The sequence below is a fragment of the Lytechinus pictus genome, unplaced genomic scaffold, assembly GCF_037042905.1.
Source record: "Lytechinus pictus isolate F3 Inbred unplaced genomic scaffold, Lp3.0 scaffold_19, whole genome shotgun sequence".
Lineage (NCBI taxonomy): Eukaryota > Metazoa > Echinodermata > Echinoidea > Temnopleuroida > Toxopneustidae > Lytechinus > Lytechinus pictus.
Genome location: NW_026974140.1, coordinates 5,071,932 through 5,084,036, shown reverse-complemented (window position 1 = coordinate 5,084,036; position 12,105 = coordinate 5,071,932). Strand labels below are relative to the sequence as shown.

At 36.3% G+C, this 12,105-nt stretch overlaps 1 protein-coding gene across 3 annotated transcripts; it reads left to right on the top strand.

Moving 5' to 3' along the window:
• Nucleotides 1-135: 135 nt before the first annotated feature.
• Nucleotides 136-11,002, top strand: LOC129260994 (mu-type opioid receptor-like). Of its 3 annotated transcripts, none has more exons than XM_054899021.2 (3): nt 136-488; nt 1,177-1,395; nt 7,071-11,002. In XM_054899021.2, exons 2-3 carry the CDS (start codon nt 1,186-1,188, stop codon nt 7,857-7,859), a joined length of 999 nt encoding a protein of 332 aa, XP_054754996.1. In that variant the 5' UTR covers nt 136-488; nt 1,177-1,185; the 3' UTR covers nt 7,860-11,002. The 3 variants fall into 3 exon arrangements, with proteins under 3 accessions (XP_054754996.1, XP_054754995.1, XP_063970396.1); XM_054899020.2 differs by having other exon boundaries at nt 161-488; nt 1,148-1,395; XM_064114326.1 differs by lacking the exons at nt 136-488; nt 1,177-1,395 and adding an exon at nt 5,837-6,016.
• The last annotated feature ends 1,103 nt before the right edge of the window (nt 11,003-12,105 follow it).

Below are 12,105 nucleotides of genomic sequence, written 5' to 3'. Positions count from 1 at the left end.
TGGAGTGCTCATCCACAGGTGACTAGTAAATAAATACCAGGTACCAAAGTGCAGTCAGGCAAGAATACAAACAATGCATAATAATGCACTAGTAAGGTTACATATGGACTTAGCTTCGGGGAGAAGTTTTAAGAAAGTATGGAAATACATCAGTGTATATCCAACGTTCGTACGGCTGGACCCCTTATTCACAGTTATAAAGTGGGTGTGTACAACTCGGGTTAGGGTGAAGTCGGCTCAGCAACTGAGAGAGTGGTAGCGAACAAGGGGTTATTGTGAACGCCTCAGTCTTTCAATATAAAGGATACTTTGAATATAAATCAATATGTAAATGTCTTGTCACTCGTCAGCAAGCTTGAATGGCGTGAATCCATAAACCAACCAAAGGATAGAATACCTAAAATAATCTGATGTAGTACAAAGCTTTACACTGACAGGGCAATACAGTAGACTAGACGTCGATCCGCGGATAAAATTGCAAAAGCAAAGTAAGTATTCAATAACTGGACACTTATTTTCTTCATAAATTATGTATCATGTTTATTATGTTTATTCCTGTTTTAATGGACATCTGAAGTTTTTGGAACATTGAATTCTAACACGAAATGGAAGGGGGTGGAAATACAGATTTATTTATTTTGTTGTTGAAATGTTTGTGCACAATTTGAATCATGTTTAGAATACAATAATGTATTGGTAAAATGCGTTAACTATGGATTTCGTACTTTCCCTCTACCGCCTCCAGTTAATATCCCTACATAATTTTACACGAACAAACCCACGCACGTACCCTATTTCACCCACACTCAGACACACACACACACACACATACGCACCCTTATATAAATTATTAGGCCATGCTGTGAGTTTAGTAAGAAAATGCTCCAGTATTTTTTGGGTCAAACTGAATACATATGGAAATCTCGGCTATCACCATGAGCCCATTATTAGGACAGTTATTGCGCTTTATATGGATGACCATGCAAAAAAAGCACGAGCACATGGTTATTTTTACGTTTTTGTTAATTATCCTGGAGGAAAGTGGGAGCTGAAGCCTTCAGGCCCCATCTGATCCCCGAATCCAGATAGGGGTGAGGTCATGCAGCCTTAAACGATTCCGACGTCCTTAATTTTTTTATTTATATAGAATCTTCCACGGTTAATTTTATACTTCAGGATTCAAGGATGGGGGACCTAGAGAGGGCTTACGCCTACCACTCGTTTATACTGATCTTCTGCTTCATTGGTGCAGCCTTGAACTTCGCCTCGATGTTCGCCATGCTGTGTATCACAAAATTAAGAAAAGGGCGTCATGTCTTCATTTTCAACCTGGCTCTTGCCGATTGTGTTTCGGCCATCGCGATGTTCACCGCCAACATTGTCGACTTTCCAGAGGTGAAATATAGACTTATTACATTACATTGTTGCGATATCATATTTCAAAATGCGCTCATAAGGGTGTGTGTAGGCAGTTGTCATACCATTGACGTAAGTGTGACAGAACACATCGGTTTGGAAGCTAAAAGTGTCACCTAGATGTTTTAGATAATCATCTCGTCATGTTTACATCTTTCCGGGAAAACGATGAGATGACGAGATATTGGATCTCGTCAGGTTTGCATGTTGTAAAGGGGATGATCAGATGTGATCGTAGATATCGTTATATGTCTACATCCCACGAGAGAGATGATCAGATAACAAGATTTTGAATCTAATCATGTCTGCATCCCGTGGGGGACATGATCAGATGACAATTAAGATCTTGGATTTCGTCATGTCTATACATCCTTTAGTAGAGATTATCAGATGATAAAATCTTGGATCGAAGATCCTGTCATCTCATCATCTCTCCCACAAAATGTAGACATGGTGAGATCTAAGATCTTGTCATCTGATCATCTCTTCCGCGGGATATAGACCTGACGAGATCTAAGATCTTGTCATCCCATCATCTCTCCCACGGGATGTAGACATGACGAGATCTAAGATCTTGTCATCCCATCATCTCCCCCAGAGGATGTAGACATGGCGAGATCTAAGATCACGTCGATATCATCAACTCCCCCAAAAGATGTAGACATGACGAGATCGGAGACCTTGTCGATGTATGCATGACGAGGTCTAAGATCTTGTCATCTAATCATCTCTCCCACGGGATGTACACATGACGAGATGTAAGATCTTGTCATCTGATCACCTCTCACACGGGATGTAAACATGGCGATATCTGATATCGCATTGATTTGGGGCCCGTAACACAAAGCTTAGCAATGGTCGCAGAAGAGCGATTCCACACTAGAACTTCAAAAATATCATAAATTTCAACATGCTAGTGTAATATTTTGCTATGATACCTAAATTTTATGAAAATTATGAGTTTTAACCAAAAGTGAAGTCAGATATAGTTCTTTTGGGGGGAAACAATTTAATTTTCAATTTTCAATAATTTTGCTAAATAAATAGTCAAGTTCAAACACTGCCTGAAACGATTATTGACAAAGCACGAGAAGATTGAAAATATTGCGGGTCAATGGAATCATGTATCATGGATGGTTCCAAATAATATCTACAACATTTTCATGATCCATAATGGGGGCAGCCCTGATTTTTCAAACCTATTTTTGGCAATGTCCCGTACGACACATGAAAATGCAAAAGTTTTTCCTACAATTTTATTTTTGATAATGCATTATCACAATATCAGTTTCTCTATCTTTGACCCATGGGTGATCGATTTATCCCATAAGGATCTTATTACTGCCCTTCATTTTTCAATAATTGTCCTATTAAAAGTTGTCCGTACGACACACAATATATACTGCATTTAATTGCAGGATTTTGATTCAGAAACTATCAATAGTAGGCCTCTTTTAATGTAAGTAATTGATTTGACATTGAACCGAAAGAGTACTTTTTTATTTCCATAGAACATGAAATAGGCGATTCTAACCATTTTAATTGACTTCATGTAGGCGTATTCTTTTGTGAATCCCTTCAGCTAAACTGGTGATTTTCACTGGTCAGAGCAGGTTAATTTCTTTGTCATTGAGCATGAAAAGAAAACCTTTATAATTGATTCACCCTAGCCTGGAAGATGACTCTTTCTTGCATGCTAATATGAAATTATTATAAGATGTAAAAAATTGTTTTACATATCATCATCTATTTGGACTTCCCTTGATGATCACTGATTTTTTTTATATACAGTATTGAAACTCCTTACTTTTTTCAAGTTGTAAAAAAAACCTGGGAAATAAGACAAACCATGTTGTTCAAAAAGAAATCTGGAAAATAAGACAAACCATATAGTTTCATGAAATGCAGAAAGGTTTGAAAAAGTAGAATCGCATTTCTTTAGAAAAAAAAATATTGTTGTGGAATTTTAAGTGACAATTGTGACATATATCATGTATATATACATTTTATATGAAAAATCATAACATTTTAGCCCCATAATTTACACATTTTCATTCATTCATTGTTTAAATAGTGAACTGGAAATCATCAATTAATTCACTAATATATAACTTCACACAAAACCTCAAGTTTTTCAGCTCGTAAAAATGCTGTGAACCATTGTACATTTCCCATTATGAAAAAAAATGATAATATATTGCTACCTATTGTATATATTGAGGTTACTTAAATATATTGTTCTGAATGACTACTTATTTAGGGACAATGCTCCCCTTCTGATTGATAAAAAGTTAATTGTTTTATTCAGGCTGTCCAGTACAACACGCAAGTGTCTGTTCAACACAAACGTGTCCCATACGACACACAAGTGTCCCGTACGACACATTATTTTGTTTATGATATATTGACAGAAATATTCAGCCAAAAGCGGTTTCTAACATAATGAATGTCTTTAGTTTGATAGGATTATCATTATCATCAGCCAAATAAAGTGATCGAAGAAGTCAAAGAGACATAAAGTAAGAAAGTTTGGCTTCAATTTAGACATGTTAGAAATGTCCCGTACGACACATTTTGAGTGTCCCGCACGCCACAATGATCTCGAAAATTGTAATTTGCTTTATTTATTCATGAATGTTTATTTTGCTTTCTTTCATAGATGTGTTTGTTCTTGGGTAATTGAATATCAATTTGGGTTCAGTTTATATCCAACTCACAGACTTTAGAGTACAAACTTGAGGTTTCTACAAAAGGCACCTTTTCTGCGTCCGTACGACACATTACTATTTTAAATATGTATTATACAGGATGTGAATTCAAATCATTTTAAGTCTTGGTTTTCCTTACACTCTGGTAGTACTTTATGATCACCTTTAGTTACTGGATTTTTTTTTTCTTTCTTGTCAAAAAACTGTCAAATGTTCTCTAAATGTCCCGTACGACACGTATGGAATCACCCAGAACATGTTTTAACGATTTATTTATTTATTTTCATTCGGCACTCCAAACATATTCAAGATTACAAAGCAATATCAATCATTACATAATGACATAAATATTATACAGGTACGTGCAATATTTGATAGCAGTTTGCCCAGCTCATCAGTTGGTGGCCAGGGAAGAGGAGAGCAAACTTAATTACTGTGACCTGATGGTATGCACTGGGAATACTGGTAAAATATAGCATGAAGAAAAATACAATAACAATTGCGGGGATTATGATTCATAATAAAGGCAAAAAAATAAATATTACGCCTTTACAACGAAGAAAAAATATATTCAAGATAGAATGAAAACGATTGCACTAAATGTAGATGTCCGATTTCAACTAAATGTTATATTCAAAGGGGTCTAAGGATAAGGTAATCAGTATACAAGTAAGAAAATGTAGAATTAAAATTTAGGAATATATCATAATAACAAAAATGAAGGTAATTGTTGATACATATATATGTATAACATATCTATATTGGAACTGAAAGTTCATTTTTCATTTTCATTTAGGTTTTATTTCCACAAATCCGTTATGTTACAAAACTTGGATAACTTAACTTACATTAACTAAGCTGAGCAACCATTACACACGTAGACTATATAAGTATAAATAGCAAGCATTCTTAATACATGTTTAAGTACATTAAAAAACCGGAAAAGTGGAGGTAACCTTAGAAGCAGAATGCTTGTAGATAAGGTTCCCTTTTTTCATACATCACTTTTGATATAACTACTTAGTAATAATACACGTGACAACATTTTATCAATTAAATTACACCCACAAAAACAACACAACACAGAAACGTGACAAAAAACAAGGAAAGAAAGAAACGAAGAAATAAAAGAACAAAAGAAATAAAGTAAGCAGCTGCCATCCAACAGAATTTAAGAAACTTCTTGATATTAAGCTCTGTGGACAAAAATGCAATAGAGCATGCCAATAAATAGCAATTTCAGTTTGTTTCTTTATAACGAAGAAGATGCTTTGCTTTCAAGTGATGTTTGAAAATATCATAATTTTGTAGTTGATAATTTATGGCACTAAAAATACTGAAAATTAAAGGATGAATTTATTGTAGTAATGTAATGACCTTGACTTCAATAGAGTATAGATGACGATGGCAAGAAAGCAAACCAGTGATTACAGAATATTATAATTATTATAGATATACATGTATATGAAACCTTCCTTAATAAGTACAAAATATAATTGAGCTTAACATAGATATGGATTTATTGATTTGAGAAATGTCTTCATCAGATTTACATGCAATATTAACTAAATGAGGTCATGAGAAGAGATGTGAGATTTAAGACTGTTTTTCCAATTGTCATAGCTTACCAGTATAACGTCATTACGTAAGCCAACATGCAATCCGTCCCAAAGAATAGGAAATAGAAATAGGGCCGTATTAGCGAGTCGCTTTGTGCGAGCTCTAAGATGCCGAAAACGGAGGCCATCCAGACGCCTTGCAACCACATGGATATTAGCTTGAATTTCGTCACAAGAAGTGAGTCGGAGAAGAGACTTTACTACAAAGGTTATGATAATATAGGCACGACGAGAGTTAAGACTTTGCCAGTTAAGCAATTGAAGTCGATTTTGGTAAGACATTTGTTGCCTTTGTTGTAAGCATATGCTTACATCCTTCTAATTCCGTGCTACTCGATGTACAAACGTACCGTGTTCCTTGCGAGGATGTAATCCCCAGAGGAAGCAAAAAGGATAAAGTGGACGTTATACGGAAGATAACGGAAAAAAAAAACGTTTGTTGCTCTTACGTGTATGTGTCACGGATTTACATCGTACACGACAGAAAATTTCATCCCTTCTGAAAGTTTTGTGAAGCTCAAAACTTTTTGAGCGGATGAAAATCACAGTGGACGGATGCTCGATGGATAGAGCGTATGGAATACGTTTGCAATGAGTACGTAACGGATGCATAACGTTTTCCAACGTATGGCAAGATTGTTGTACCTTTTAAGGCTCGGTCCCACTGTACTTACGGATGCAAAGAGAATGTAAAACGGAAAAAAAATCTTGCCATCCGTTGGAAAACGCTATGCATCCGTTGTGCACTCATTGCATACATGAGGGGGCATTTCTTGGTAGAGATGGCACTTAGGGCACTTGGTAACACCTAAAATGGGTCCTCCTCAGGTGAAAGGGGCATAGTAAAAAAAAGGACACATTTTCAGTGCTTCAAAAAGTGGGGGCCGGGGGACACTGTGCACTCACAGCCCCCAGGATCGCCGCCCCTGCTTGGGCATAAATTGCTCGCAAGCCCGTGGATTTACCATTTCGTCATAAAGATTGCGGGAAAGATTGCCTGTGCCATCTGGTAGGTGTATCATGAAAGTTGTCAGCACTGACTAAATTGTCAGTGCTAACAATTTCAGTGAAATCCTTAGTTTTGATCGGCTAAAAGGCATGGCCTCTGACTGTTACTGTGGCAACTGTCGGAGAAAGACAACTTGTCAGTGCTGAAAACTTTCATGAAACGGCCCCCAGTTGTGTCTTTCATTCAGAAGATATAATAGAGTTGACATAGTGGTGTGTGGGTAGGCCTACGCTCTAAATATCCTACACAAACATTTATCTCTAGGACCAATCTTTTGAAATCTTTTCAATCATTTACTTTTCTGTTTTTTTTATGCAGGTTGAATATGAAGTAGAAAACCTCTCCGCTTGGATGGTATGTCTGTTCACTTTTACTTTGGTCATATCATTACTGAGTACACTCGCCATTGCCGTCGAACGCCTCATGATCTTTCGCGGTAAAAACTACTCTCGTCGAACCTACACGCCCAGACTCTCCATTGCTATCTGCGTCATCGGCTGGGTTGTACTCGCATTGGTATTTTTTCTCCTTCAAGCATTCCACGAGATCGGGTCACTCACCCTCCTTTATTGTGTATCTCCTTGTGTCATCTTGGGTTGCATAATCTTCACAGATGTATCCTACTTCCTCATTTACAAGAAAATCGGCAAGATCTCGGACAACGGCAACCCCGAAGACGTAACCCTAGCACGCCGTGCGAATCGCAACAAGTACGTCATCGTGACCTTCGCTCTGGTTGTCGCAAGCACAACAGCTTGTTGGGTCATCATGTGCAGCGTGCTGTTGGTGGAGTACATCGCATTCTTCCATGGCGCCGTCGATCCGGACACTGTGGATTCTGTTTGGTTCAGTGTCATAGCCGATTTAGGCAATGTGTTGGTGTGTATCAATATAATTCTCAACCCAACCATTATCTGGTTGCGTTTACCTGTGTTCAGAAGAGAGCTTCCCGCTTGCTGTAATAATCTGGGGTGTCGAAATACGGGTGAGTCCCAGGACTCAGACCTCGTATCATCAGAATCCCCTACCGCGGGGCAGCCCGCTATTTCGTTCATTAACACTGCCATGTCGGAATCGGCTCGTGATATTAATCTTAAGAAGTTCTGATTGCGTAAATTAAATGAGCTGATTGTCAGAACACAATTTTATTTTTTAATTTTTTTGCAGAAGTTTCTGAATTTTATTCATAAAACAATAACAAATGAACAAACTTGATACAATAACAATGACATAAATTAGTAAATTTTTGCGTGACAATCGAAAAAGATAAATAATGTACTATAAGACTAAAACTACATAAATGAAGCGTGTAAAATAGTAAGTTGGGTAAAAATGCAGGGGCCAGCTATAATAAGCAGGTAACTGCTTGAAACAATAGCAGCCATGAGGAAGGGCTACATGGGAACCGTAATAGGTTATAAATAAATTTCGATAAAATGATGTCACGAAATAAAAAGTCTTAAAGTTTAGATATTTAGTGGGGAGAGATAAGATAAAGTAAAGAAAAGTGCGAGTGAGTGCTAGTGGGTGAGTGCATGGGATACATTTAAGGATATTTAGAAATAAAAAACGTTTTCAATAAAGCTTTAAAAGAAATAAGAGACGCGGACTGTTTAATGTTATGTGGCAAGGCATTCCAAATATTTGACCATGGTGGCGTATTGTCTTATGAGTGAGCAATATTCTGGCAATGTAATGTGAAAGTGTACAGATGCAAAGTTCTTTTTTTAAAGACGAAATATCGTTACTATTCTCGACTTACTACTATACCCCCAAACAATGTTGCAGTAAGATAATTGGGATAAGATGAATGAATTGCAAAGCATAAATTAATTTTCTAAATGCATTCACAATGTCATTCACATACATAAAAAATAACAAGGGACCTAAAATAGATCCTTGTGGTACTCCACATTTCAACTTGCAAATATCAGATGATTTAGATTTAAAACAAACATAATGGTGCCGATTGCGTAATCTTTAAACCAAGCGAGAACCACCCCCCCTAACTCAATATTTTATTAATTTACAAAGTAAAATGTGATGATCCATTGTATCGAATGCTTTCGATAAATCCATAATTTTTTCATGATAGAAATGTGATCATTTGTAACAGTGATCAGGTTGTTTAAACCATGGACCTACTAGTAGGTCCATGTTTAAACTGACCCAGAAACAGGGTCCAGGCAGCGAATTATTAAGTTGATGGGGACGACCTGGAGTTCGCCTCATTTTCATTTTATATAGGGCCTAATGTAAACAGTTTCTTTCAAAGGCCATAATTATATCCAAATGAACTGGTGTTAAAATTCAGCCAAGGTTTCTTCATTTTCTCCATTGTTTTTCAATGTTTCTTTAGCCCCAAATTCTTATCGTTATTATATTAAAGTGCTTTTACAAGAGGTACCAAAATGTTAGGCATCTTACAAGCAAACATGGATATAAGCCCTTTTGCAAGAACATGCTCAGTAAACTCATTATAAAATCTTCATTGTTGTAAAAGTGTAACGAATGACAAGTCCTAATATCCCGCACCATGCAAGAACGGGGATATTTCTTGCCGCACATAGCAACATCTAGGCCAACCAGATTTATATTAAAGCATCGACACTGCGGTTGTACTTTCGTATTGTATTGGATATTCTCTGCACCATTTTAAATCTTCTTTTGGGGGCAAAGATCTAAGTTTAAGAAAACTTTCATGATAAAAATGTGATCATTGGTAACGTGATCATTATGGTTAGTATGTACTTACTTGTATCCTCACACGAACAGTGTGTTTCTCTTCATTGTGGGAACACATTCCATCAAGTGTATAAAATACATTTGCCGAAAAAAAAGGTTTTAGAACCGGAACGACTGATTGTGTTAACGTTCAATCAGTGTGTGTGTGTGGGTGTGTTTGTAAAGAACTCTAAATACATATTCTATGTGCTTACAGAAACTTCATCTGATTTACTATCTTTTCATTCCTGTCTGGTAAGCTAAGAGTTAAATCCGTTGAAATTTCCCTTTTCATTAAGTTGGAGCCTCGCCTAAAAACGATTTTAGCATTGTGTATGTTAACAACGCATGAAAGCCCTTCGCTCTTTCGACACAATAGGACTGTATTAACATGGGGGGTGTACGAAGACGCTAGATTTTAATTATTGTTGTCGATTTTTACTTTTGCTCTTACGTTGATATAGAAATTGGTATGGTTAAACTCGGAGTTTTCCTACCGAATGACAAAGGATGTCGTAGTGGTAATGGTTGTGAATCAATACTGCTTCGCCATGTCGACTGCACAAGAATGTCCGTTCATGGAGACACGAATTATATCCGACAAAGACAACTTCTAAAAAAATGAGCTATTGTTGGTTATCCATGGTGTCTTGATCTTTACTGCTCATGATCAAATCCCATCTCGGGCCTGGTGGCCTCAAGTACTAAACTAGAGCTTGCCCTTAAATTGTTGGTGAGCGGAGCAGCAAGCAAGAGGCCACCAGGCCTCACCTGGCGCAGCTGAAAATACAAATAGGTGATTCAGTTGAATGTCCACAATCTTATATATTTGTTGTTACTTAACATGCTTAAGATTTATATTCTATCTCTGACAATAATATTGTAAGCGCTGCCACACGTTTGTGTATAGCGCATATATAAATAACCATTATTATTATTATTATTATTATCATTATCATTAATATTAGTAGTATAGTAGTAGTAGTAGTATTAAATCAACTTTTAACCTTACTATGTCGTCTCAGTAAATTTGTCCATTGTATTTGTGATTACGATATGACGTAGTATCGACAATCCTTTGTTTTGCTTGTTCTGTTTTGTTTTTTGCTATGAGACGCACTGTATATTCTGAGAAGGTTGGCATATAACTATGTTCGTTCTGGCCGTGTAATCATATAAACTCCTCAAAAAAAGTTTGGAAATCTGACTTTGATCGATAATCACTCCTCAGTTCTAGTGAATATTAATGTGTGATTGATACCAATAAATATATCATTAATTATCTTTAAAATAATACCCTACATGATATAATCATGGTTCACATGGAGGTGCAGTGCCCCTAAATATGGGTCAAGGTCAAAATTCAAAAGTTGCAAGATGAAGCAATATTGAAAGTCACTGTTCTTTATTTTGCGTGGTGATGAATGAGTTTCTCAGTGGTTTCTCCTGTTTTCATGCACCTTAACCATGTTAACATCAACCATACACACCTCTGCACAAACAAACACATAAGAAACAAACAAACATGCATGGGTATTTCAAACCATGTTATCTCACAGAACCATCATTACATAAACCACAACAAAACATCAAAAAATGAAAAAGCAAGGGCTTGATTTGAATGAATTTCTATCTCTATTGACACACACACAAAAAAAAATATGTTCTTTGTGACTATTTGTGCTCGTTTTGCAGCTTTTCAATTCAGACCTCATCCAACACTTTTGAATCCTGCTCTTTTCATGATGATGACATGATCATAACAAGCACGATATCATTTTAAAGAGAATTTAAGGGTCTTTCGAATGATATCAAATATCCACTGTGTGAAATTGGGAGTTGAGAGAAATCATTGGCCAAACTCAGATTTTCAAACCTTTTTTTTTTTGGGGGGGGGGGGGTTAGAAGTTGAAGAATGAAACGGTTATCCTCTTCTCCAAAGCGGAACGGTATATAGGTGGCGCTTTTTGAACAAGAAGAGAAGAGTTCCTATCTGTATAATACTTATGAACTGAATAATAGACCTTTATTCATATCACAGATAAGAAATAGCTCTGGCGGGGAGCAGTGCCTTGGTCTCCGTATAGAGACGTGGTACCCGTTCCTTAAAGGACAAGTCCACCCCAACAAAAGGTTGATTTGAATAAAAAGAGAAAAATCAAACAAGCATAACACTGAAAATTTCATCAAAATCGGATGAAAAATAACAAAGTTATGATATTTTAAAGTTTCGCTTAATTTCACATAACAGTTATATGCACATCCAGGTCGGTATGCAAATGAGGGGACTGATGACATCACCCACTCACTTTTTCTTTTGTATTTTATTATACGAAATATAAAATATTTCCATTTTCTCCTTATTGTCATGAGAAACAAGGTTTCATTCCTCCATGAACACGTTGAATTGTCAAATCTAAGAAAATTGAAATATTGTATAATTCAAACAATAAAAAACAAAAGAAACAGTGAGTGAGTGACATCATCAACTCTCTCATTTGCATATTACTGAGTTGTGCATATCACTGTTTTGTGAGAAATAAGCGAAACTTTAAAAGGTCATAACTTTCTTATTTTACATCCGATTTTGATAAAATTTTCAGTGTTATGCTTGTTTGATTTATCTCTA